The following is a 26,617-nucleotide window of genomic DNA, read 5'->3' as shown; positions in this document are numbered from 1 at the left end:
GTTAATACACCTGTAGCAATGGGAACCCCAGAGTATGGATACCAGGAGGATTGCACTGGACTAGGCGAAACATATCAACGCAGAACATGTAACATTACATGGCGAACGCGAAATTCCCCTAATTGTTCCCTGGCGTATACACTCCAATATAGGGCCAAATATACGTTCTACAGTTACGCAAACACAGTCACATCTATTTTCACATTCCGCATTAATTTTAAACTCAAATCTTCCTTGTACCTAGAAACAAAAAATCAAAAATATCATTCGCGATAGAATCCATGCTATGATAACACGTGTTCCACTGCAGCCACGTGGTGTAGTTCCCATGACCCTCAATAGCGGATGTTATATTGATGAAGTATCCGCCGGAGACGACCTATTTCCCAATACGAGGCGCGTAGTTCTTGCGTAAACGGATCTACCCGGTTCCCTGGTTTGGGGACGTACCGGGGAACTGGTCTGGGACCAGGTCTGGCACCGTAGGTAATCCCAGGACTCGCAATCAAGTGCCTGGCGAGCGCTGCGGCGGATCTACCTGGGCCCGTGCTACTGTATGATGCCACAGACCTATTCTGTTGACTTAACGATTGGGCTGGCATATTTGTCCGCTGGGGCACGTCGGGCTTAACGGGAATCGGGCGATTCCTGGGCCCAACAGCTTTGTGAACTCCGCGGTTGGGATTGTCACCCGGGACTGAGGGTTGGATACCAGGTCGGGCGATGTTGACTGCTTTTGGTGGAGGAGTAATGAGACTCGTATTTGGCGGAGTGATGCAACTGTTGGTCTTGTGAGAGGTATCATCGGAACGGTGCTTCGGGTGGGCTGTAGATAGAGAGCTCCCAGTCGTGAGCTGCTGTGGACTGACAGTAGCAAGCGGTGGTCGTCCCAGCGCAGTACTAGATACATGATCAGCATGAGTCTTTATCATATTCCGCGACACTTCCAAAGCTTTGTCAATTTCGTGCCAATCTATGGGATCCATCTCTGGCCAGCCAGATTCATTATCAGGCAGGGTCCATGGACCAACGTCCGAGCACCAGGAGGCGTCGGCCTGCTGCCCTTGGAATTGGGGGTTTGACCCGAACATTCCATTTGCCTGAAGGGCATCTGTAATGCTTATAATGCTTTTCGCCCGGAGTCTACTGTCGGTAGCTGCTTTTCCATGCATGTCTGACTGTGGACTAGGAGTTGATAACCCGGTTGACAAGGTCTAGACTATGCGCGCCCTCCGTACCTGATCCGTGTACTCTGCAGATCTGCTGCTACTTATAACACGACTCAGACAGTATGCGTTGCCGTTGAACAAAGATGCTTGTTGTTAAGGCATCTCTCCTAAGAGGGCTCTTTGAGAATCTCCAAGTCATTACATGGTGTTCATTGTGTACCTCGCGGGGTATCAGGGCTTTTATATCTTTCATTATGCAAAAGGTATGAAACAAGACTCTTATTGTTTCTTGATGCCAGAACCTTTTCTGTACATTCTAATACTTCTTCTTACAGGCCTTTTTCAGCCAGTTCGAGAATTTCGATGATACTTATCAAATCCTGCCATGATGGGCATGTGGCTGTTTTTGCTAGGTCTACAATCCATCTTTTTTTTGTTCGGTACATTCCAAGTCTTAAATCAAATTCTGTGTACATTGCAGGTTGTTCAAAATAATAGGTTCATTCAAGGAGTACATGCTATATCAACGCCAACCATGCCCCCCCATGCATCTACTAGAATAATCTCCCCCTCTTCGTGGACCGTTCCTCCTCCTCATCAAACTCACACGGCCTCTTCTTCAAGCTCACCACCTGATCCTCCAGACACTCTATTTCTCTCAATGCATTAGCAACATCATCCTTTCCCTGATCCACCATGTAATTGAGATTATGGACGACACGCTCAAAGTGGATAATCCGGTCCCTGTCATACGCAGCTTCCCGGTGTAGTTGAGTATTCTCCTCTGTGACCAACCTGAGACGCGCTTCAGCAGCGCTATGCTTTTCTTTCAGGCGACGTATTTGCGTTCGGGAGTTGGACCTCGTCTTTCGAAGGATCCTCATCTGCTCGTTCACTCGGTGCAAACTCTCGTATAGATCCCCGTCCATGGTTTCATAGTCTGCGTCTATCGCGTGGTCATCCCCTGATTGATTACCAGTGGGGTGGCTGACGATTGACGGGGTTGAAGGGGGCGTTGGGTACGACTGCAGATTCGCGCTGTTATGATCCCAAGCAGAATCATGACTGACCTCGTAGGATCGCCTGGCGCTCGGAGTGTGGGTGCGGGTTGGTCCTAGGGAGCCAGGGGGCGTTGGCAGGCCGTGCTGAGATCCCAACACTGGGGAGAAATAAGGAGGTGATTTAATTTGCTGCTCTGTATGGTGAGCACTATCCTCCCAGTCATAGATCTGTTGTTGTGCCTCAATACCGGAGTATCCGGTCTTATCGCCCTTACGGGAACTCTCACGGCGCACGGCCTTGTTCATGTTTGCTTTGAGATGCCGGGTTGGGCGTGGAATTTTTCTTTCGCGCGGAAGATTGTTGTCCACTGGTGTAGGATCCCGTTCGTCCTCTGCCAGGTATGGCAGGTCTGTTGGAAGGCCAATAGTCGTCGGACTGTAGGGCCTGATCCTGTTAGGGTAAGCAGAAACCCTGTGTGCTTGTTGTTTGATAGGTTTGAGGACGGTGGGTCCGCAGGGAATGAATAGCGGGCTGAACGATCTCGGCCACGGTGGATTCATAGTAGCTGAGCGACTCTCGGGAGATATGATGTCGATACAGTACTCAAAACCGTGGGGAACGATGATGGAGGGTTTGTGGACGTTGGGTGGTAGACTATTTATCCTCCCAGTTTAAAGTGCCTTTATGGCCTGAGTGGTAAATTGGCTGGGACAAGGGACGAAATTCGCATTGCTTTTATGATAGTATTTCATTGGTTGACTTGCGTTTCAGATGTAGGCCATTGCATGCATCAACCATATAATACTGGATTTGTTTTCATAAGCTCAATGGATATGGAACAGGTATTGTTACCCTTGGTTTCATCGCCTTCAAGGGAAGACGTAAAACAATGAGGATTCAAGGCCGGTGTTCTCACTGTGTCTTTGTGTCTCTATTGGCCATGGATTGTTAATACTGGATCGTACCATGTCGTCGAATCGCTTTCCACAAGCCCAATATCCATGAATATTCGCATAAAGCCCACAAAATCATTGTTGTCACGTTACTGAGTGTTGCTACAGGCTAAATCCTATCGCTACTCTATTTTGCATTTTGTGTTCTGTATGAAGGAGAATGCATAGAGTATTTATTCGCCCTAGAAAACACATCGATATTCTTGCATAAAAAGCGTGTGATCCATACGGTATACAGAATAGCGTAGCTTGGCATTAGGGCTCGAAAACAACGCAGACGTGGCTGACAGCGACACTGATTTGAAAAATCCTGCACCTGAATTCCATTTCAATTAGCATTCAACATTGCCAGTCTTCCAAATGGACCATCTCCGTGATTCTCTTCTGAGCTCTCTGCCGAGAGACACACCATCTACCGCAACCATCGACCATGCTCGCAGAGACCAGGAAGGTACACGCCAGTCTATCGCTCGGGGCGAATTTAGGGGGGTTCGAGACATGGCCTTCAGTAACCGGACCTGGGTCGTTACCAGCCGATACTGCGATATTGGAGACGGTGTAGACTCCCTCGAAGGCCACATCCATTCCCTGTGGCATATGTACTACGAGCTGGGCCGAACAATCTCGTGCGAATCGCCTGAACATGAGGGAATAGTCCTCGATATCCTCCGCATTCAAGGAATGGGCCCTTTGATCAGACCCGCACGCGGAGGTCATGGGATTGATATCGCAAGAACCGTTGACGGGACACTGTGGAACGACCTCCCCTTCTTTGTTGGTGATATGACCGATTTCTGGATCAATCACGGTGCCTCGATGTCGGGAACACACCGTCTGAACTTTGCAACATTCCTGGCGAAGCTTGCATCCGCTCGTGTTGCTAAGGATAGACTGTGCCAAGTTACCCTTCTGATCTTCCGCACTCTCTTTGAAAATCCTCAAGTACTTCGCAGTGGGGAAGAGTCAGACGAGGAAGACCTCAACCGAAGCACCAAGCAGCTTGAGGTCTTTCATCTGTTACCAGCTGCCGTTGCTTGGCTGGGAATAGCAAGCCATAACCTGCTTTTGCTATCAGAAGTGTATTGGAACGACTGCCCTAGCCACATCAGCAAAGGTGGTGAGGAGTTCCGTCAATCGGAAGTGGGACAGCGATCACCTGCTGGATTCTCCCCATGGAGATATTTGTTCTGGCTGAAGCGGCTTCATGAGATCCAGGAAGAAGCTGACGAGGCCCATGAGAAAGCTCTGGAGGGCCTTGCCACTGATGGCATCCAGTACATGGTCAACACGATCAAACAAAGGAATTCTGAGATTCTCACAGCTTACAAGAATGGTGGTGATGTCCTGCATCAGGATAAGTATCTTTCCTGCCTCAAGCCCCTAGCACTCGTGGAGGAGCTAGAGGCGTAAACTCTTGGATGGAGCTTGGAAGGAAAAGTCAAAAATGTCATGTACACATTCTCCTTATACCAGAGATTGTTGATACTGGATTGTCCCTACTTGTTGAATAATTCTGTCCAGTCCTAATATCCTAAATATAGCTATAAGGCTATAAAACTATTATTACCATACTATCAAATATTCCTACAATATCAGCTCTGTCGCTCCTCTATGCTGTATTCTGTTAGGGTCCACGTTATCCTCGACATGGTAGTTTTACCTAGTACGGGTATATATGTACCATCGTTCATTATACATCGACCTGCTACGTGTCGACATTGATGATTATAGTGAAGGGGTTGTTCTTCACCTCTTTTATTATTAATATATGAGTCACAAGGTCGATATTCACTATTTATATAGTGATTAAATACTTTAATATAAAGATTATACAGGAGACCTTACTTATTCTTAGTATTAGGATAAACAGGTATAAATAGGCCTTATATAGCTGTGTTTAAATAAAAATCATGCACTCCTCTAATATCAATCTAGTAGAGACTTTTCCACACTACGCACTACGACCTACACATCTACCTGGTTCTGCTTGACTCGATTATTTGCTATGAAAAACCTTTGGTAATAGGACAATATAATCTGGAAAACCAAATATCTCCATACATTATCTCCCATCTAGTATGATACAAGACTGAATATGAATACATCAAAAACCAACTAGACAACAACATCATGTTCTGTGGACGTGTCACTCCGACTGGAAGTTTGGCTCAATACATCACTACTCAGCGGACTCCTCCTCTTCAACAAAAGGGGAGTCACCGCACTACCTGTATAACCTCTGCGAGGATACGGTTGGAAGCGGCGTTTCATACGGGCTCGTGGAGGTGCCTTCGTTGGGACAAACTGCTTAGCTGTAGAGCTGCGCGCGCCCTTGACCACTGTTATCTGGGCTGTTGCTAATGCCGCATCTGGCAGCTCCCCTATTTCTGTACCCTCGCCACTGCAGTGCAACATCGAGCTCCCGTCACTTGAGCTTGGCTCCGGCGTGAAAGCTTTGGTGGACTCATCGTCGCCCGACTGAGCCTCGACAGTCATGCACATATCCAGGTGGTCGCGGGTAGCAATAGCTTCGGATTCGAGAATTTGCCCATTGCCCTGTGGAGATTCAATGCAGGAAGTCATTTTCGGTGAAGAAATGATATATTAGATCCAAAGGATATAAGCAGGGCTTTGGTTAGTCCTCTCGGCTCTAGATAAGACAAACCCAATGCTTCAGTACGGCCCGGGTTTCTCTGCTATTTGTAGACATCGGCGTGGAGTTTTGTTCCATTGTGGCCTATATCATTTCGTTTTTCTTTCATCTTTGTGTCTATCGGAATGATTGCGCCTTTGATGTAACGTTCATTGTGAGTATTGGTGTGTCAATGGCGCGCCTTGGAATGCCCTGAATTCAACATAGCCTTTATCCAACATCGCTATCAACACCTGGAGCCCGAATGGGGAACTCTGTGTCTGGATAACCAACGTATTCAGCTTCAAACGAGGTCTTACTACGCCCTATTCCGGCTTATTCTTTGTTGACAGTTAAATTCGAAATTGTATTGCATATTAACAACTATCCGACACCTCTTCTTCTACCACGTCCTCCTTCGGTTCTTCCTCTATCAGGAGTGCCTCCCACTCATCGTCCATTTCCTCGACCCTGCGTCGGATCCTCTCGAACTGCAGTTGCGAATCTCTATTACGAGCTTCCAGCATCGTCGTACGAGCGTTCAATAGGCGAGCCCGCTCTTCTACAGGTACCCCCCTTAGCATCTTCCACGTCTCAATCGTGCCCTTCAGGACCGTGACTACATTCTGCACCTTTGCATGACGGCATGCAGTTTCAGCACTCGATCTGTTCTTTTCGCGAATCATCCCGACAAACCTCCGTCGTGTCTCTCGCTGCTCCCTGATCGTCTCTCTTAATATCTTTCGAAACTCTTCAGCCTCCCGTCTTGATTTCATTCGTACGTCATTGAGTCGGCCCTGGAGAATCGTAATACATCTCGTGGCTTTACTCAACTCCCCTGCCGTTTTGCGACATTTCTTCTGCTCTTTCAGAAGCATAGCGCCGAGTCGTTGAATCTCCTTCGTTGCCGTTCTTACTTCCCCCCACCCCTGTGCGCGGCCGATCTCCTTATCCAACTCGTTCAGTGAATCCTGTAACCTTTCATGCGGCCCAGGGACAGACTCTACAACGGCCGCTTCTTCAATTGGTGTAGAGATGGACGGCTCGTTCCCGGAGCTCGCTGGGCTATCTCCACTTGACCTCATCACCGAGTGCATTGAGTCCTGAGGCGTATTCCCGTCGGTCATGCCATCGCCATTCGGATCATATGTTGCGCAGAAGTCGAGCCAGGCATGGCCATGGTTTCAAGGAGAGCGTTGTCGAGACAGGAGTCCGCTTGGCAGGATGCATATTCGTTGCTTGTGTCCTGGTTGTTATGGTTGAAGGATTCCAGGAGTTGCGAAATGCCTGCGTCGAAGTATTGGTCGGTCATAATGATCTACCCTCTGCTTAGGGCTATGTTCGATCGAGAGCTTGTATGTGAGAATCTCTCTTTTGAATGGGCTCTGGTCGATTGTTCCTGGGATGCTGAATAGAAGTTGCAATAGGCGATCGGGTGGACTCGATGACACTCGCGTGATGCGTACTGCGCACCATTTTATACGATCTTCGGTATAATGAAACTATTTGGTAGCTTTGACGGCGTTTCAGGTGATGGTATATCTCCCCCTCCAGTAGTGTTCACCACGATCAATGCGTCTCAGAGTCATATTCATACAATGCCACACCCCTGGAAATCCTACATTGGATGGAATAAGGTCTTTGTTTGTGACAATGGCCAGTATTGACACTAACAAGCCCTTTACGAATACAATCACCAAACTCACAACAAAGATATATTCGTACAAGTGAAACGCCTATTATACTATCAACATCGAATAGGTAAAACCCAATCTACATAGAATGCACCTTAGACTTGGCCGTAAACCTCCTCAGCCTCTTCCCATAAACATAAAACGGAATACAGCAAAGGCACCAAAGCACAGCAAGCGACATATTCAGCATAATCGGCTTGACAAAGCCATCCTTCTCAATCCAGGTCGTGATGAACTCACTAAACCCATAACCCCACAGATTCTTGTTCACGGTGATGGTCACGAAGATGGACCCTGCGGCTGGTTTGTAGCTGTCGACTGCGTATGTGCTGATGATTGCTGGGAGTGCAGCGACTTGGATTCCGGCGGCTGTGTAGCCGATTATGACAATTGCCTAGGCAGGTTTATTATTAGTATCTTGGACTCTCAGTAGATGTATAAGGGAGGCTTACCCTCCAGTCCCATTTGTATTGGTACCCAAACGCAACGATGAAGTTCCCGATTATACTGACGATGAGGTAGGGAATGACAGCTGGAAGCCTCATCTCGGGCTCACGGATACCGCCATTCTTAATTGTCGCTCTCATGGAGATCCAATCCGACAATGGCCCGTTGGTGAGCAGCCCGATTATCGCTCCTATCAGGATAGCGATATTGAAGAACCCGATTGTCTCGCTGGAGAAGTTGTATGGTGGTGCAGCGAATGCCTGGCTCTGCGTCAGGTTCAGAGTTAGGAAGACACTAGCAGACCACGAGACATTGAACGCGGCGAGTTCAACAATAGGGAAGATGTGTAGTTTCCAAGGGATCCAGAAGCTGGTGAGAAGTGTCTTGAACCCGTTACTTGGTGGTTGCCATAGCTTGAATTGCTGCTTGGACGGAGTTCCTTTGCCTACGTGCGAGACGGGAGTGGTATTGTCGGTTTCGCCGGTGACGTTCTCGTGGAATGTACTTTCGCCCGGCTTCTCAGGGTCCGACGTAGTATCCGACGACTGCAATGCAGCGTCACTGCCGTCTATAGGGGTAATGCGACTCCATTTCGTCTCAGGGAAACAAAATACTACCAGCAGCAGAGCGAGCCCTAGAAGACCGACGTTCAACCAGAAGAAGTTACGCCAGCCGACCCGCTCTGCCATCGGGCCAGAAACGATGGGTCCGACCATGAGAGAGCCGAAGTAGAAAGTAAAGTATAAGGTGTTGTATGCGCCTCTCTCGTGGAGGAAGAGGATGTCTGCGATGATCTCCGGCTGGGATGTCTCTGCGGGTCCAGCGCCGAATCCATTCAAGACGCATGCGCCCATGTAACTCCCGTAGTCTTTTGCTGTTGCTCGCCAAATATTGCTGACGACGAAGATAAGCGTGGAGAATATGAGGACTGGTCGTCGGCCGAAGGTGGTTTGGATTGGGATCCTAGGACAGTCAGACGGCGGTGTAAATATCAGGATATTCGGAAAGATAGGTCTACCAGAAGAAGTTACTAAAGCCCAGTACCAGAATACAAACGCCGGTGAACTTGACCACATCGGCGAGGCTGGCATCAAAGGCCTCCATCAGTTGGGGGAACATGGGAGCTAGGGCTAGCGGTCCGAAGCCCTGGCTGAACGTCATGGTGGTAACACTGGCCATGACGACAAGCTTCCTCATCCTCGACCAGTTCTGGAAGTATGGTCAATGTATAATCCTGTAGCATCCAGAAGGGAATCGTACGAGGGGATCATGAGGGTCATTCGATGGCTGCGGCACGAGCACTCGGTCTGGATGGGAGGACGACTTGACGAAATGATGTGTGCCAACATCGGTCATGATCTCTGTCCCGGGAATGATCTCAGTATGGAGCTCGTGCTCCAGTCTAGTCTGTCAGTTACTGTAGACTGTGAATAGAGAATCATAGGTACTGACTCGTTGCGCTCCTATACGCGAGAACGTGTGTCAATAGTGCACCACCCAACCGAATTCCAGGCACTTACATTGTCATAATTAGAATTCATCTTGTCGGCTAGCCACAGAAGTGGACGACAGATACTGGGTACTCCAGGTAGAATAATCCTACCGAGAAGTTGGAACAAACGCGCCCACACAACCCCCTTTTATAGTATCCACCTCCATAACAGAATGCGGGGAGACGGGGGCGGCATAAATCCGCTATGGAGCAAAGTGCAAGTCAAGCTCCGGCATTTCATCTCGGATTCCGACTGGTGGCAATCCCCCATATGCCCCAGTCCAAGCTGTCATTTCCCCGCATTCTTTCTCTTCATCGTTACGCGCGGACGGCCCAGCTGTCTGCTTGCGCGGCAGATGTCAGGGGTGCATGTCCCGGCCTTGCCCTCGTACTCAAGCATCGAGATAGCCATTTAACCATGAGATAGCCCAGAACCATGGTTCTGTCGTGGTGTCAAGCTTAGTCGACCGAGGAGAACGCAAAGGACCTATCGGACCGTACCGTCCTCGCTTGGGAATGCCTTCTTGATGCGCCCGGCAATGGGTTCCTCTGCCAGATGCCGCACCGTTTCGCCACTAATCAGCCCCCTGCCATTTCCGTCTCGCACGGAGCTCTTGGGTTGCTGTCTTCCGTCCAGTTAGAATGCCGGTTAGCTGCTCGTCCATGCAGAGTACTGCTTCGACTCTCCGGGTCATCATACTGACCATATCAGCCTCAATATGAGATCTTGCTACAAGCCTGATCAATCGGGTTATCCCGACGACAGCCCCATCGGCAAATCTGACATTACGAGGCCCTCGTTTCTCGATTAAACTTTGCAGCTCCTATGGTCTAGACCCAGTTCCCCGCCAGGTCTTATTGGCGTACTGTCAGTTCCGCGGCATCTATTCAGTCTATGACAGTTGCATTCCAAGGTCTGGGGAAGCCTTCAGTTGTTTGGGTGGTCGCGAGGCAGCCAGGTGTGTCTGGGCCTGTATCTGAGCAATCTTGGGCACATCGCCAGTCTCGTGGAAGGCACGTTGCCTCACATTAGCAGGGACAGGTACTCGATACGCGATGGCTATAGTATTCAGGGCAAATACTAGATATCGGAATGACTTTCTTTTTACTCTCTCCGTAGTGTAACCACCCTCTGTAGCTAAATATACTGTGCCATTTTGGTGGCCACCAGCCCTCTCTTCAATGGAATAAATATATGCACTCGCCAGGGGGTAGAGCGTATGCCAGCAGTACTACATCCGCTTCAGTTCGACCAGGGCGGCTCTCCAGGCGGGGTTTTGAGTCAACGGTCTAGACCTAACCTTCAAGGCCCAGGGCTCAGGATATTCTGTCTATGGGTGTGGCGCCGGTCCCAAAGAGGAAAGTCAATGCTTTCAGCAGTGCTGGGTATAGCCACTTTTGCTCTGGACTTTGGTTAATGTGTATTGTTCCCTAAACTACCGCAATACATATCCAGTGATAATCCCAGGGTGGTTTGAGGTCTTTGTTAGGCACAATCAAAGTCTGCACAAACCATCTTTCATATCAATCGCAACATGCTGAAAGACGCTGATCACAACTCGGTCAAAAGCCCTTTATATGGCGTGAAGGAGTACCGCTTTGAAACGGCATACATAATACTCACCATGTCCGAGTCTATATATGATTTATTCTCATCACTTATCACCACATCGACACCCCTGCTATCAGAGCGTTATCACCACCAGATACCCATTCTAATATATACATATATATATATTACTTCGACCATATTAACCACTATGAAACTCTCGAATTCCAGTCAAATCGCGGAATCCGCCGCGTGCTATCACAACGCAGCCACACTGTTCAGCCAGGAACTCACTCCTGAACCATCAGACGACGAGGATATCGTCTACCAGGGGAGAAAAGGCCTCGATCGCAACGGTCGGACTATTCATACCTCAAAGGTAGTCTCAGGAGAAACGGCAGATGACTGGTTTATTCCTGGCGCGGAAGACCCAGTTCCCAGCAACGAAGGAGTCAAGACTGAGCTAAAGTGTGAAGACGACCCCCTCGCATTTCTGTCTGAGTATCCCGAGGACGACGACTTTTTTTTCGGCCCGCCGCTAGATCTTATCACACGCGCCAGAGCTATTGAAGATGCGTATAACCAGAGACTATTTGAGCCGCCGTTGAAGGCATCTGCACGGCTGGGCCGGACACACCCAGCTGCAGACAAAGAGAACGCAGACTCAAAGGTCATTCACTTCACAGGCCGAGATGAAATGCCAGAGTCTCCGCTTAACAGTACCATCCTCGCGTGGCTAAATGAGACCGAAATCCCTACTATTACCACTGCTGTCAGGCCCGTCTCTCAGGTGAAGGTTGTCTCCCAGAAGACAACCACCAAAAAGCCAGACACAAAGGCCCAACGACAAACGGACAGCAGGCCCTCAGAGCGACCAACTAATCAGGTTAAAGCCGAAATGCGCCGCCAGAAGAACCGCAGCAAACAGCTGAAGACGAAGACTCCAGCCCCAAATAGACCTCTCCCACCCCTCCCTGTCTCTACTATATCCCAACCAACCACTACAATGTCGACAGACACAGAGTCAACCACTAAGAAAACAACCGTCATCAAGCAGGAGCCAGAGAACTCTCCAGCACCCACGGATCAATTCGCCTTTCCCAGTTGCAAAGGAGTGCCTTCCAAGGGCGAAACCATTGTGAATCCCGCCGCCGACCCACGCCGGCAGCCCAGGCCCCTGTCTCCAGCATCACCTGGCAGAAGACCGGCCGTTCCTGTCATCACCTGCCACGCAGATCAGGAAATGGCAGACGAGGCCCCGGTCGTACCACCCGCTCCAACAAAGAGTGTCATTAGCGAATACACCGGACCCATTTACGCAGGCCGCGGTCCCTTCTGGGCCGCCCAGTACAAAGACACCGAGACCCATACAGACAACCCTCTCAAACACCGTCCAACAAAGTCTCTTACTCGCGACGAGGCCCTTGAGGAGCTCGACCGGGCCAACAAACGGATCTGGGAGTTGGAAATCGATGCCTCGCGCAGCGCGTGGAAGCTCGGGTTCGCAGATGACCAGCTGAGGGACTTTGACGAGGCCCTGAATAGGATTGGTCGTCTGGAGAATACGATCCGTCGATTGCAGGCTGAGAAGGCTTGTGCTGTGGACCACCTTGATCTTTTGGGCGAGGAGATTCGCAGGTTGAAGGAGAGGAGTGAGTGGGATGCGTGGCAGCTTGAGTTTGCCCAGCAAAAGATTAGAGAGCTTGAAGGGGGAGAGCGGTCTTCTGTTTATCTCAGGAAGCGCAAGTGGGAGTCGCCATCTCTGTCTCGGAGTAAGAGAGCAAAGGCCAATGATGAGGATTATCTGCGCAGGCGCGAGACGTGGCAGGAGAGGAAGAATACGTTTTGGGCGGAGACGGTGCGATAATAACGTGTTAATGCGTTGCTCTTTTCTTTTGTTTTATTTGAATGAAGCCAACTTCGAATACACCAATCCTACTGTTCGTAATAATGTAGATGTATTGTAACAGAGTATGCAGGTGATATTATACAGATTGGTCTTGGTAAATAGTTCCTCGTAAGGGGAGGAATAGACAGTTGAAAACTATGAACCAGATGAAGCCTTCATTAACGTCACCATCAATCCTCATCCTCATCCGGATCATACAGATCCAAATCCAACGCAGCCTTGGGCTTCGGCTTCGGCGCCGGAGCCACCGACACCCTAGTAGTGGCCGCAGACCCAGCATGCGCAGCCGCCTTTGCAGCCTCATTGACACGCTTCGTCTCCTCCCCAACCGGAGCAGGCGCAGGGGCGACAGCATCCGCAACTCCCACGCCCTCAGCCTCCCGGATCAACCTCTCAACCTCCTTGTCTGAATCAAATCCAGGTCTCCCCTCCGCCGCCGCAAGCTGTATCTGCCCCATGAGCCCCATCCGTATCCGGTCTTCCATCGGATAAGGAAGCATGTACACCTGCCGCGTCATATTCGCCGACTCGTCCAGCCACGACGTAGCGTCCTTCGTAACGGCAGCAACGGGCTCTGCGTCTGAATTCCCATCCTGGGCCCCATTTGCATTTATCCCGCCCATTTCTGTATCCTGCCCTGTTGTCACTTGACTATTCTTCGTCATCCCCGCCGCTGCATCGGCCGCCGCCTCGAGGTTATATTTGCTTATCCGCCGTGCAAAGTCAAGCAGAAGCTTATAATCGATCTCGTTCCGCCTCCGAGAAATGCGCTCCGGTTTGTCCTCCGCGTCCATATCTTGATCTGAACCGGAGTAGTCGGAGTCGTCAGAGTCACTATCTGACCCGTCATCGCCGCATGTTTCCCGGATGTCCTTCTCGTAGCGCACGACTAGGCGGACGATGTCTTTAACCCGATCTTCTAGGCTCTGTGCTTCTGCACGTAGCTGCAGGATGCGCGCGTAGTTGGCCTGGTGTTGTTTTAGGGTGTCGATTGTGGATGTGAGCGTGTCGTCGGCGGTGAGGAGGTTCACTGCTGCAGTGGGTGCCCCTGAAGCCGTCGGTGATGTTGTGAGTGTTGTGACGAGGGAATTGAGCCGGCTTTCGAATGTTGAGAGCGCGGATTGCACTTCGGCGTTCATCTTGGTGGTCTTCGAGGTGACGACCAAGTCACAAAGGGTTGGGTTTGCGTGCCCTGACGAGTTTTCGCTTTCACTGCAGCTGTATTGCGAATGCAGGGATGAGGGAGAGAGACAGGGTTAGGGGTAGAGGAGGGAGCGATCGTCAATTCGTCAAGTTGTGTTTCTGTTGTCTTGAGCTGTGTTGACTTGCAGCTCCCGTCGCAAGTGAAGCTACTCCACGTGACACAGCTGTCATGTCACCTGATCGGCTAACAGCCGTGGACACCTGAGGCAGCGCTCCCCGCATCTTGTACTGAAGATCGTCCCATCACAGCTTTCATTTTGTAAGCAAACATTGAATGCACTTCACCAGTGTACTATCCAATTCTATCCAATAAAAGTCATCGTCCCTCAACCGGAAGTCCGAGCCAATTTGGAGACTCCGAGATCCGCCCCGAACGCCATCCGCCAGGAACATATCCGCCCATATAGTCTACTTCTCCCCTCAGATTTCTGCATTGAACCCATACAACAACAGATCGCCATGTCCTCTGACTCTACATCTATCCCCTCTGCTCCCTCCGTGGAAATCTCTCCCGGAATTGTGCTGCAGCCTCCTCTATCACGGCGCGGACGTGGTCCGGGTTTAGTCTTAGTTAGAGCCGCCAGCCATGCGGAATCACAGGCCAATAATCATACCCTGGACCCTGAACCACTACAGAAGTGGGCGGAGGAAAGCTTTGCAGTCGCTCAAATTACTTTCGATTCAGAGTCAAGCGCGAGCCCGTCTTCTGTATTTGATCTCCTGCGTGATGCCGCTCAGGCCTTGGCTTCTTTGACGGAATGTGATAAGAAGGATAGCTTTGGCTTATTAGGTCTGACCAACCTGACTTATTGTCTTGATGCTCCCGTTAACAAATGCAGTATACGGTTCTCAAGCCGACTACGCCCCGGGGTTCGGAGATCTCCTTTACGGCGCAGCGGTATCTGAACCCGGGAAGTTCGCTGCCGGGGTATTCTTCGATGCTTGGGACGTCGCAGTGACCCCATCTTTGCTGCATTTGGATGCGTCAAAACCGAAAAAAGAAGATTCGGAGTTGGTTAAAGTCCATTCTTACCCCGAGGTATCCTCTTCCGGATTCATCATCCCCGGCCATGCGGACTTCAATATGTCCTCCGCTGGCGTGGCTCACACGCGCTCCTTGACATTCATCAAGAAACACTTGAATGGCCCGTACTTTGATCTCGAGAAGATTTGGGAAGAACACACGTACTTTGAGTTTGCCGATCGCTCGGTCGAGAAGACGATGGCCACTATGGTCCAGGAGCCATATGTCAACCACGTTCCCACTGTGAGTAAAAGCAGACCGTCTGCTACTGGCAGTCATACTAATATCTCCAGTTAACCGGCGGTATTGGGCGAGAGCGCTTGAGCAAGTTCTATTTAAACCACTTCATCTTCAACAACCCCGACGATACGAGTCTGGAACTCATCAGCCGGACCGTGGGCGTGGATCGTGTGGTAGACGAATTTATCTTCTGCCTCACCCATAACAAGGTCGTCGACTGGCTGTAAGTATTGACTGATCGCACTGCTTATCTGTATACTCATGAATGATAGAATCCCCGGCATCCCCCCAACCGGCAAGTCGCTACGAATCCCCTTCACGTCGGTGGTAAATATCCGCGGCGATCGTCTGTATCACGAACACATTGCCTGGGACCAGGCGACGGTCCTGATTCAATTGGGTCTACTGCCAAAGTATCTCCCATTCCCATATCCGTTGGCTGATGGCCGACTACCGGGGCCTGGGAAGCGGTTTGAGTATCGTGTGCCAGCGGCTGGTGTAGATACAGCCCGTAAGCTCCATAATGAGCACATGGTGGAATCTAATGGGATGATAGCGTTTGAGGTTCGGGAGGTGGATGATAAATAAGAAGTAATGTTCATTAGAGCTTTTCTACATATATACTGGTGTCAATGACCTTTCCTTTCCATTTTAGTACTTATTGAACACGCCCTGAGAGATTGATTTAAGCAGATGGCAGCAAACAGTACTATTGTTTGTTTTTTTTGCTTATTTCCTATTAAAGGAGTCAATTCACGAATACCACGCGCCAGCCCTTAGTAGGGTTAAAGCTTTGCAGGTAATTGTTCACAACACTGTCAGCGCGGGAGACGAGGGATGTCTGGGCGCCGAGAAGCTTGTCTGGACGAAGACCTTCTGCATGCCATCTGCACGATTGTTAAATAGCTCATAGACCTTCTCCATATCGCTGAGATCAAAGCGATGGGTGACCATATCACAAGGAGAGATTTTGCCTTGCTGTATCAGGCGAAGTAGCTCCTCCCAGTACTTCTGCACAGGTGCCTGGCCATTTCCGTTCAGGTGAATCCCCGTCTCCATCAGGGACCCGATATTGAAGTGGTTGCACTAAACAAGAGTTAGCACCAACAGACTCTATCAGCCTGGTCACATACGTAGCCGGTATACACGCCAGTCACTCCACAAGACCCGAATCCCCTGACCGATTCAATCATCTCGTTCAGGAGTTCCGACGTGTCGTTTTCCATGCCCAACGATCTCTGGATGGCGTGGCCGAACCCTTTTGCGTACTCGCCAGCGGCACACTCAATGGCGATGTCTGGACCGCGCCCATCGCACAACTTTTTCAACATAGTCACCACTGTTTCGCCGCGTGGAAGTCTGGTAAAGTCAATGGTCTCCAGGTTCTGAACCTTCGTCTTCATGAAATCCAGCCGCCATCTTCCATCTCCGCCGTCAATCATGATGATTCGGCTTGCTCCATTCACGACGGCAAACTCAGCTGCCATCTGCCCAATTGGGCCTGCTCCCCATATGGCAACCGTGTCCCCCTGTTTAACGCCTGTGTCAACAACAGCATTCCACGACGTGCCCAACACGTCAGATAGATAGAGGCCCTGTTCATCGGGGACATTGTCTGGCAACGGCAGTAGATTCACATCCCCAAACGGAACCCGCACAAATTCAGCTTGCCCCCCTGCAAACCCCCCGGTGAAGTGCGAGTATCCAAACATACCTATATTGGGTTATTGATGAGTCCATGGGCTGGAAAATCCTCCAGGCAACATACCTGCGGTTCGGCGTCCATAAAGTGATTTTGCGGTGGCGCTTCCATTCGTTCTTTCACACAACGACGACAATTTCTTTTCGCAGTAATAGCACTTCCCGCACGCGATCTGGAAAGAAGCCACAGCTCGCTCGCCAATCTTGCGCTTCTTGACCTTGGGTCCGATTTTCTCTACGATCCCGCAAAACTCATGCCCTAAAATGTCGCCTTTGTGCAGTTCAGGGATGGCCGCTGTGGACGGTATCAGCATGCCGCTAGATTTGGGGGCAAGGCACGTACAATGAAGGAGATGGAGATCACTGCCACAGATCGTACTTCCTGTTATCTTCAGGATAACATCCTCGTCATCAACGATAGTTGGTCGGGCTGTCTCCACTTCAGCCCAATCGAACTGTCAGCACACTTTCAATTATAGCTATATATTGTGGTGCCCAATGGTATATTTACCAAGCTTGACCTGATTCTTTCCTTGCCAAGTCAGGGCTTTCATGGTCAGGCTGTCGTCTCCATAGCCAGTATCACCATAGTTGCTGATGTCTGTAGTGATTGCGGGCTTCTCGCTGGACATTTTTGCGGTAGGATAGGTCACTAATATGTGAGGGCAATGAAACTCCTGCACGTTGAACGTGGGTGGTAGATTGAAGACTATATAGACAAACGCGGCTCCCTTGGCCCCAGTACAGCCCGTGTAGCGTTCCACGTCATTGTGACGTTTGATCTCCGAAGAACCCCGAGACCATTTTCTTATTTCCTGTTCACGTTGCTTCCAATGTATCCATGCGGCCTAGAATTCTACATCATCATGACTGCCATGTAGAAACCGTCAGAATTGCCTTGTTTTCTTGTGGCAAAACTATCCGGCCAGTCGGAAATCATTCATACTGTTTGCGTTTGAGAGGACTCGAACCTGGTTGGGTGTCAGGCAACTCCGGTGTATTGCGAGACAGCTTTGTTACCACGGTTTATCCCTTGTCGTCACTGCCTTTGCGTATATGACGCACTGGTATTCGAATCTGTCTCGACCTTGTCAGGGTCGTTATAAGAATAGTCAGAACTCTCGACCAGTATCTAATCTATTAAACAATCCATATTATATTCAATTAATCTAGCAACAAGAACGTCAAAATGGCGCACCAACCTGTTCCCTTCAATCGAATAATTACCACCCACGACCGCCGAACCGGAAAGGCTGTTTTCGACAACGATATTGATGCCCACGTTCCCTTTGCAGGGTTCCCAGTGCCCCCAGGAAAGCCGACTACATCTGACTATGCACTCGCCTACGCGACCACAACATTTCCGGTTAAAGGTCTTTCCCCCCCTACATCGGCCACACCAGAAGCGGAAGCAAATCTCGACATCAAACAATACGCGGCCAAGCTGGATGACCCCAGCCCTTTGAATCCAGAAAACGGCACATCCTGCACAGTCATCGAGGTGCCGCCTAATATCGACGTCCCAATGCACCGCACTGCAAGCCTTGACTACGGCGTTGTCATTGACGGAACTACAGAGTTGGTTCTTGACTCCGGTGAGACCAAGACTCTAGAAAAGGGTGATGTTTTCGTCCAGCGGGGCACCGCTCACTCGTGGCGGAATATTACCCGTTCAGAGGACAATAACGGTGTCTTACGTGTGTTTTTTGTTTTCCAGCCCATTGAGCCTGTAAAGGTAGGGGGGAAGGAGTTGCATCAGGATCTGGCACTGTCTCTGCATAAATGAATAATCTATCAGCCCCTAGGATCAGGCAAGTTGGAAGGCACGTGGAATAATTGTTTTATGAGTAAATTCTACAAGGAAATATGCGAGTTCTTATCGCCAAAAAAGTTTTAAGATATTCAAATGGACGGCGGTTTTTCGGTCGGCGAAATCTATATACCTGATATGTACTTGTCAAAGCTAGCTGGGGCCAGCTCGAATGCCGGACACCATTTAATGTGTCCAACCACAGTTTAAGCCAAGTGTTGTTCTTCCTCCCCGGGGCAGCAGACCCGCCGACGGCAATTGGTTGATTGGGTGTCACAAACTGACGACTCATTTAGAATGATCCCGCCGGTGTTACTGGCTGCGCCAAAGCCCCGAAGATTAGAGCCAATGTAAGGCTGATCTAAGCGACGATGATAATCATCCATTCAACTCGCCTTAGCTAAGGGTTCTGCATTCAGGTATGAAGACCCTTTGGAATGCGAGAGCCAGAACCTGCCGGTCACCAGCGGAACCAAGCGGACTCTTCTGTTCCACGGTAGACCTCCATGACAGTTCCCCGATACTGTCGGATTTCACGTTTTGGAGGCGTTAATGTTGTGTTTATGTTTCTAGGGTACTGGTTTCATTCTCAAGTTGGAATTGTTAAGGAAAGAGCGAGGGAGGTCATGATATTCTGCCTGTTTACTAGAACTCTTCATCAATACTATCATGAACCTCAGCCATGACCAAGCAAGCATTCATTAGCGAAGGTCTTTGATATCAATATCTCCATCAAGAACTATTCAGAACTATCATTTCTTTCGCTTCAAGAACCTCTTCCAAAAGTATATTCCAATGATGCCTATTCTATGGATGCTATCTCCATTTGTCGCTCACCTCCCTCCCTTGCCTTAATTAGACGGGAAACAAGAGTTCTTGTGTCAGATTTCTGGGAATAGACAATTGGCTAATAGATCACAGTAATTCTTAATCTATATAACGTCCCTAGAGTAGTACGGTAATATTTATTATGCTCCGTGGCTCATACCTTAGTCAGTTGCTGCTTTTAGCGGGCCATTTTCCTCCCTATAGTTGTCCGCAGGCCAGCGTCTAGACCACTGTTAGGAAGGTAATATATCTAATTAGAATAATAATCCTAGCTTTGATTTCTATTCTATATAAAACCGAGGCCTGTTTATATTCGTATCTTACTAAATCGGAAGTAAATGTGAGAGGTTTATTAGAGTTATAAGATATATAATACTATATTATAGTCTTGAAGCCCTGGGATTGTCACGGAGTCATATCGATTCATCAGCGAAACACTATTATGGCCTGACCTTATGATGATTTCATGACTTCAAAGTTATAATCTCATTATTACTGAGTATACTCTACTCTAATTCTCTTATTATCTTGCGAATTCCCGGAAGACAGGAGAAGAGCAAGGATTAGTTGATGTCAATTCTGAATCACCATCGATTCTATACCTTTTCGATACTCCTCTACCTAATCAATTTGTTTCTTTGTACCTGGACATGAGCCTTGACCGATAATAAGAAATATTTGATAAATAATCCTCTGGGTACCCTTACTAAAGCAGCCCCATCCAAACAGGGCTAGTTACATTGGTTCTAGAAAATAAAGTCTGTATAACTATATATAGTGGAACAACAATATACACATCCCGTTGGCGAACAAGAGTTGCGTAAGCAGCATTGGTCGGGATTAAACAGGTTGGACAATTGAATTAAACCCGCCACCGTGATGAACTATTCAGATTATGTTAAAGATATTGAATAAAGAGGAATAAGTCTGTAGTGGCAGTCAGCCTCCATCGGTCTATGCCAAGGATGTTCAGCCTCAGGCCGCCATGTTGACATTCATCAGCGACAACAACGACAACAACGACAACAACGACAACACCATCGACAATCCATCAACTGTCAATGCTTGATTGTCTCTATGCTTTTACCGAGATGTCACAACGCCCTTCGAGGTCTTCGAGTTCGAACCCCTCATATTTCGATGTAGCCAAATGATTGGCTGTTGGGCGCACCTCAAGGCATTTTACCCCGCGCTGTTCAGCCTCGAGATCCTTTCTTGATTTATGGGCTTGCTGAGCAGTTTGGGGTTCGGATTCTCTCTTCGCCACTTGTCGCACCGGCGACAATGGCCTCGTTCCGGCATGCCGACTACACAGTCGCATGGATCTGCGCCTTGCCACTAGAGATGGCAGCTGCAAAACTCATGCTGGACAAAGTACATCCTTCATTATCCCAGCCTCTCACCGACCACAACGTCTATACACTGGGGAGTGTTGGCAGTCACCATGTTGTCCTGGCCTGTCTTCCATCGGGAATCTATGGGATTACATCCGCGGCGATTGTGCTTGACCAAATGCTGTTGACGTTCCCTGCTGTCCGCTTCGGTCTCATGGTGGGCATTGGTGGTGGTGTACCCAATACAAGGACTGATGTCCGCCTTGGAGATGTAGTCGTTAGTACGCCAACTTCTACTTCGACCTCTGGGGGCGTCATCCAGTATGACTATGGAAAGACTCTCGATGATGGATCTTTTCAGCACACTGGGTCGCTGAACAAGCCTCCCCGGTATTTGTTGACGGCGATATCCCAAATTCGGAGTGAGGATATGGTCAAAAGCAATCCGGTTGAGAAAACAATATCGGATATACTGCAGAAAGACGACAAAATTCGAGGTCAATTTTCACGGCCGGATGATGACTGGCTGTTTAAGCCCAATTATCATCATCGGAAAAGTGACGATACCGACTGTTTAGCATGCGACAAGACGCAATTGGAACACCGGGGGCCACGCGACCTCAAGCCATTTATCCATTACGGGCTGATTGCTTATGGAAATCAGGTAATGAAAGACCCTGGGAGAAGAGACGCTATAGCACAGGACATGGACATTCTGTGTTTCGAAATGGAAGCCGCTGACCTGATGGATCAGTTGCCATGTCTTGTTATTCGGGGGATCTGTGACTACTGCGACTCGCATAAGAATAAACAATGGCAGGGATATGCAGCCCTTACTGCAGCGGCCTACGCAAAAGCTCTCCTCGACTTCCTGCCTGCGGAAAACAACAATGCGAATAATTTTGGGAAGGAACGAGCCCACTGGATAGCACCATCGCTAGGAAACATCGAGCGCATCAAAGGAGTTCTGCAACCCTCCGTCCACGGACTCGACATGTATCAGAACATTAGAAAGCGGCGGGTTTCGGGCACTGGAGACTGGGTCTGCAACGAGTTGCTATTCCGGGCCTGGATTGAAAAGGATGATAACCCGTTATTGTGGGTGTCCGATAGTCCAGGATGTGGCAAGAGCTTTATCGCGCAGAACGTCGTCGCTCACCTTGAGGAGCAGTTTTCTGATCATACTTCGGTCGGATATTTCTTTTTCAGACATAATGATCCCGAGACCAGGAAGTTTCAGTGTGCGTTGAGAAACATTGCGTTTCAGGTCTATCAGAGCGACTCTTCATACAGGGATTATGTGGATGGCCACTGCCATTCGCCCGACGACATAAAATCCATCCAGGCGGCATGGAGGGTTCTATTCATGAATTATTTTGTCAATGCAGGAAAAAGTCCGACTAGGAGAGTGATGATTGTCCTCGATGGTGTGGATGAAGCGCTTGAAGAGGACTGTCGAGAGTTTCTAAGGCTGGCGGCAGAGCTCGTACACGGTGAGGACTGGAACGCTGGATTATTTACTGTAGTGGAGGGAAGCTAACATATTGGGTTGGCTAGGTCCTATAAAGTCTCCCATCAAACTTGTTCTTCTAGGGAGACCAGAAATATACGACGACCTGGTGGAAGCGTTAGAACAATCCATTCCAACCATCCATGTCAACGCCAACAAGAACATCGCGGATATCACAACCTATGTCCGTAAGAGCACCCGCAAGTCCCGGTCCATCAGCCGTGTATCGAGGGCACAGCGCGAGACAATCGAAGAATTCCTGATCGATAAGGCGGAGGGCATGTTCCTTTGGGTCGACCTGATGCTAGCCGAGCTTAACGGGAAAACCAGAGCTAGCAGCATGCTTGAAAGCCTTCGAAAAGCCCCGAAAGGCCTCGATGCGATACTGAAACACGTCCTGGAGGCATTTAGCAGCAGACTGACCGAGGAGGAGGCAACCGACCTCAATATCATTCTGGCCTGGGTGGCATGTGCAGAAAGACCGCTGACATTGAATAACCTAGACGAGATACTTCGAATCGAATTGGGAACTGATGATAGTAAACTAGGCTTGGAGGACGCTTTACGTACACAGTATGCGTCGCTTTTCGTGCTCAATCGTGAGGACGGCTTGACGACAGCAGATTTGTCCGATGCGTCAATAAGAGGGTTTACACAGCTTCAAAATGACGACTCGATTGAAGACAGTGACTCTTCCAGCGAGTTGGGACAGGAATTCAATTCCAACAAGGAACGAACCACAGTGGTCTTCTGCCACGCGTCAATTCGCGACTTCCTGCGGAACCCTCGCCACGGAAAGGTATCAGCAGAGGATTGCTCAACACCTGTTGGTGTTGATATCGTGCACGCGAGTGTGGATGCCTTGAATATATGTTTATTGAAAATAGCTGCATCTGAAGGTCCTACCACGTCGAGTGTGCGTGACTACGCACTTGGCGAGTGGGTGAACCAATTAAGGCATGTTTGCGAACACTTGGACAATATTGATCGAAAGCAGAAACACAAAACGATTGTTCTATTTTGCCAAATCTTCAGGAGCGCGAATCTGGAAATGTTTCGCACAGACGCCTCAATACTCCCAGTTGTCGAGTTTATCGATCGTGAGACTACAGATTTGATTGTCTCTCTTTTCGCCGATGAGAAGTGTGTCGATAGCATTGAGGACACTGATATGAGGGAATGGATTCGAGCCTGTGTTCAAGAGCCTGCTCAGCTATTCGTGCCATTAGCTCGTGAAGTGGCTAGCAGATGGCTCACAGGCTCTTGGGCTCCAACTTTCTGCATGTCTGTGGTTTGGGAGGTCCTCCTTGTACTTAATGGAGAGAACCCACGCGACATTGCAACAGGCCCCGTGTCTGCCGATACCGTCATAACTGTTGCTAGGTGGGCGCAGCTTGAGGAAAATGCGCACTGGCATGATCGTGTCGCGGGCTGTCTTGGACAACTGGGACATGTCGACGAGGCCATCGAGCACCTGAATGGCGCGCTGAAACTGGAGGCAACATGGGATATCAAAAAGAATCTTGCCGTGGCCTATGCGATGCAGGGTCGATTGGAAGATGCCATCCCGCTGTTCAGCGAGTGCGAGGTGCATTACACACAACAGCTGGTGCAGGATAGCGATGACGACAAAATGTCTGGCCTTAAGAACAATGAGGCTAGACCCCTCTCTTCGATCCGGTATTACCTGGGTGTACTTCATGTTGAACTGGGAGATTACCCTAATGCCCTTCACTGGTTCATGGAATGCATCGAGCTTCGTGATTCATTTTACCTCTGCGAGGCTGTGGCTGGGGCTATTCGTGTTCTCATTGCAATGCAATTCTTGCAATACGAAAGAATCATGGAGCTAGCCAGGAAAATAGACAGGGAACCCGGGGCTTGCGATGAGAACGGGTTAGTTAGAGTTTTCGAGGACAACTTTGGTCGTTGGGGCCATCGTCACCGTTGGGATAGCTGCCAGCTTCCTTTGATATTTGCTGTGTCCGCAAAACGCTGTAACGAACTGCAGTGGCTGGAGGGCAAGTACCAGAGTGCTATCACCGGAAGAAATATGCAGGATGTTGAGGTTTTATGCCTGAAGGAGTCCCTAGCTCACTTGTATGACAGATTCCTGGGTGACGAAGATAAAGCCATTCGGATCTGGAAGAGTATCATAGCCCAACATAGAGTGCCCGAGTCTTTCCAGTATGCAATTTTCTGCAGAGCAAGGAATCGTGCTGTTGCTGCTTACGCGCGCCGACTCTTAGCTAATGGTCTCAGAGAAATCGGAGATTCCCAAGCTCTCATTGTCCAGGAGCTAGAGAAGCTTTGCGACAAGGAAATTGAATCCTGGTCGACGGATAACGCTCTGGTCGATGGCCAGCCAGGCATTTACATGGGCGCATGGCATCGGCTTCACGGGCGCGAACAAGAGGCCAGGAATTACTTTAAACCATATGTAATCCAGGCTTTAGCTAGGTGCAATGACCCAAGGGATGAATATGCTACGAATACACAGCGTATCCTTGGACACCTTTTCGCTATGACTGGCGATGATGAATATGCCATAACGCTTCTCCAGATCATCCATAGCCCTCTCGACATCCGTGCTGGCACTCCCTCTCAGGCAGAGGAACGCATGGCGTCACCCTGGCCGTTTGTCGGCGAAAGCCACGTTTGGTATTGTCATATCTGCCTTCGATCATGGGGGAACTTTGTGAATTGCAACATCTGTCGCCTGTGCAGTGCAGATATTTGCGAAGGATGTCTCGAAGGTCTTCAAGCTGGGGATGCAGAAGGCCATGCCTGTGATAGCAGCCATGAATGGCTATTTATTCCACCGCCGCCGGGTGTGCCTGGTACATATCAACTTCGTCGGGATGGCCAGGTGCTGTCAGTTGAAGGATATACGGCCGCTATCGAGAGATCCTGGATGTGAGACATTGCATTACAATTTATACAATCGATTTATACAATTAGAGCGCTTGACAAGTGTTACTGTTTCTTCTTTGCCTGCAGTATGGCATGAAACCCGATTCAGAGTATTGTAAAGACGCAGGGCACCGAACTGGACCGGCGAATCTTCGGCAGTGCCCTATTTCTAGAGTATGCAGGCTGATTCGAAGGATCTGGTTAAAATGGCGAATCAACATCCAATAAGAGCCAGCAGCCACGGCGTTGGGATCAGCATGGGCTCTCCCAACGACAAGAGTGTTCGAGCAGAGATTTCTCCCGAAGGTACCTCATGCCGGTATCCAAGTCCAGTCAATGCTCCTGCTGGTGTATAGTCGTGTAGGACCCACCGTCTAGCTGGAACTGGGAGGTCGAACCGCCGACAAGCAGGCACTAGGTAGCAACATTCTTCTTCACTATACACGGCACGGTTCACTCTTTTGTAGACTCAGCTGAACCTAAATATTTCAGTCTCGAACGGGTGCAGTCGGAATCGTAGGGTTCCAAGGCTGCCTCCATTATACGGTGGGCCGAATGAGGCCAGTGCAGGTAAGCCACCAGTCGACAAATTGCCCAATCAATACACCAATTGCATTCACCGGCACTTCCATTTCAAGTGTCAAGATTTGAATATTGAAAAACTCAAACTGGAATGTGCTGTCAACTGTCAGCAGCCGGAGCGTGGACAGATTCTAAAGGCATTGGATGGACATCAACCAAAATATACGAGCCGCACTGCCGAGTGGCTGTGATTCACGCCAGGATCAGTCGTTCAAGTCATATCGAGTCATGGCGGCAGAGCTTAGCACACTGGACTGGGAAGACCAGCGTTCGGTTGGGATAAGCCGACAAAATAAAATGGCGATCACCATCAGCACCAGCGTTGGACTATCGGTGTTAGTTGGGGCAGTCTGATGCTTATAAGTTATAACTCATGGCTCCAGCCCCAACCAACACTCGATGCTATCCCGAACCCTTATTGATTAGAGTAATCGCGTGGGGGCTGCAGGGTTTAATAACAGGACCACAGAGAATCTGGCTTTGCCGGCAGATGAGGCGAATGATGTTCGTGATGTATACAACAGAGTCTACGCTTTCATGATATGCGTAGTTGGAGAATCCCTGCACATTTATCTACGGATGATATTGGCTGCACTACCAGGGTAATCATCCCCCCTCTTACCCC

The 26,617-nt window shown here is 49.4% G+C and overlaps 11 protein-coding genes across 11 annotated transcripts; 5 read left to right on the top strand and 6 right to left on the bottom strand.

Annotated features, from left to right (window-relative positions):
* Window positions 1-1,723: 1,723 nt before the first annotated feature.
* APUU_10247S (uncharacterized protein) lies at window positions 1,724-2,476 on the bottom strand (the record flags this gene model as incomplete). Its single annotated transcript, XM_041698674.1, has 1 exon — window positions 1,724-2,476. The coding sequence occupies one exon, from the start codon at window positions 2,474-2,476 to the stop codon at window positions 1,724-1,726; it is 753 nt and encodes a 250-aa protein (XP_041549613.1).
* A 1,008-nt stretch (window positions 2,477-3,484) lies between these two features.
* Window positions 3,485-4,534, top strand: APUU_10246A (DUF3632 domain-containing protein; the record flags this gene model as incomplete). Its single annotated transcript, XM_041698663.1, has 1 exon — window positions 3,485-4,534. The coding sequence occupies one exon, from the start codon at window positions 3,485-3,487 to the stop codon at window positions 4,532-4,534; it is 1,050 nt and encodes a 349-aa protein (XP_041549612.1).
* A 705-nt stretch (window positions 4,535-5,239) lies between these two features.
* On the bottom strand, window positions 5,240-5,707 carry APUU_10245S (uncharacterized protein; the record flags this gene model as incomplete). The annotated part of the gene is made up of 1 exon (XM_041698652.1): window positions 5,240-5,707. One exon carries the CDS (start codon window positions 5,705-5,707, stop codon window positions 5,240-5,242), a length of 468 nt encoding a protein of 155 aa, XP_041549611.1.
* A 426-nt stretch (window positions 5,708-6,133) lies between these two features.
* Window positions 6,134-6,883, bottom strand: APUU_10244S (uncharacterized protein; the record flags this gene model as incomplete). The annotated part of the gene is made up of 1 exon (XM_041698641.1): window positions 6,134-6,883. The coding sequence occupies one exon, from the start codon at window positions 6,881-6,883 to the stop codon at window positions 6,134-6,136; it is 750 nt and encodes a 249-aa protein (XP_041549610.1).
* A 646-nt stretch (window positions 6,884-7,529) lies between these two features.
* On the bottom strand, window positions 7,530-9,438 carry APUU_10243S (putative MFS transporter; the record flags this gene model as incomplete). Its single annotated transcript, XM_041698630.1, has 6 exons — window positions 7,530-7,844; window positions 7,903-8,860; window positions 8,916-9,106; window positions 9,158-9,299; window positions 9,350-9,360; window positions 9,418-9,438. The coding sequence occupies 6 exons, from the start codon at window positions 9,436-9,438 to the stop codon at window positions 7,530-7,532; spliced, it is 1,638 nt and encodes a 545-aa protein (XP_041549609.1).
* Window positions 9,439-11,149: 1,711 nt separating this feature from the next.
* Window positions 11,150-12,805, top strand: APUU_10242A (uncharacterized protein; the record flags this gene model as incomplete). The annotated part of the gene is made up of 1 exon (XM_041698619.1): window positions 11,150-12,805. The coding sequence occupies one exon, from the start codon at window positions 11,150-11,152 to the stop codon at window positions 12,803-12,805; it is 1,656 nt and encodes a 551-aa protein (XP_041549608.1).
* A 212-nt stretch (window positions 12,806-13,017) lies between these two features.
* APUU_10241S (uncharacterized protein) lies at window positions 13,018-13,986 on the bottom strand (the record flags this gene model as incomplete). The annotated part of the gene is made up of 1 exon (XM_041698608.1): window positions 13,018-13,986. One exon carries the CDS (start codon window positions 13,984-13,986, stop codon window positions 13,018-13,020), a length of 969 nt encoding a protein of 322 aa, XP_041549607.1.
* Window positions 13,987-14,509: 523 nt separating this feature from the next.
* Window positions 14,510-15,902, top strand: APUU_10240A (uncharacterized protein; the record flags this gene model as incomplete). Its single annotated transcript, XM_041698597.1, has 4 exons — window positions 14,510-14,840; window positions 14,890-15,317; window positions 15,368-15,537; window positions 15,587-15,902. 4 exons carry the CDS (start codon window positions 14,510-14,512, stop codon window positions 15,900-15,902), a joined length of 1,245 nt encoding a protein of 414 aa, XP_041549606.1.
* A 219-nt stretch (window positions 15,903-16,121) lies between these two features.
* On the bottom strand, window positions 16,122-17,647 carry APUU_10239S (zinc-dependent alcohol dehydrogenase; the record flags this gene model as incomplete). The annotated part of the gene is made up of 5 exons (XM_041698585.1): window positions 16,122-16,400; window positions 16,448-17,028; window positions 17,083-17,310; window positions 17,359-17,454; window positions 17,527-17,647. The coding sequence occupies 5 exons, from the start codon at window positions 17,645-17,647 to the stop codon at window positions 16,122-16,124; spliced, it is 1,305 nt and encodes a 434-aa protein (XP_041549605.1).
* A 557-nt stretch (window positions 17,648-18,204) lies between these two features.
* APUU_10238A (cupin domain-containing protein) lies at window positions 18,205-18,801 on the top strand (the record flags this gene model as incomplete). Its single annotated transcript, XM_041698574.1, has 1 exon — window positions 18,205-18,801. One exon carries the CDS (start codon window positions 18,205-18,207, stop codon window positions 18,799-18,801), a length of 597 nt encoding a protein of 198 aa, XP_041549604.1.
* Window positions 18,802-20,937: 2,136 nt separating this feature from the next.
* On the top strand, window positions 20,938-25,417 carry APUU_10237A (uncharacterized protein; the record flags this gene model as incomplete). The annotated part of the gene is made up of 2 exons (XM_041698563.1): window positions 20,938-22,480; window positions 22,545-25,417. 2 exons carry the CDS (start codon window positions 20,938-20,940, stop codon window positions 25,415-25,417), a joined length of 4,416 nt encoding a protein of 1,471 aa, XP_041549603.1.
* Between the last annotated feature and the right edge of the window lie 1,200 nt (window positions 25,418-26,617).

The sequence above is a fragment of the Aspergillus puulaauensis genome, chromosome 1 (genome assembly GCF_016861865.1).
Source record: "Aspergillus puulaauensis MK2 DNA, chromosome 1, nearly complete sequence".
Lineage (NCBI taxonomy): Eukaryota > Fungi > Ascomycota > Eurotiomycetes > Eurotiales > Aspergillaceae > Aspergillus > Aspergillus puulaauensis.
The sequence above is the reverse complement of the archived record's forward strand: the minus strand, read 5'-3'. Positions and strand labels throughout refer to the sequence as shown.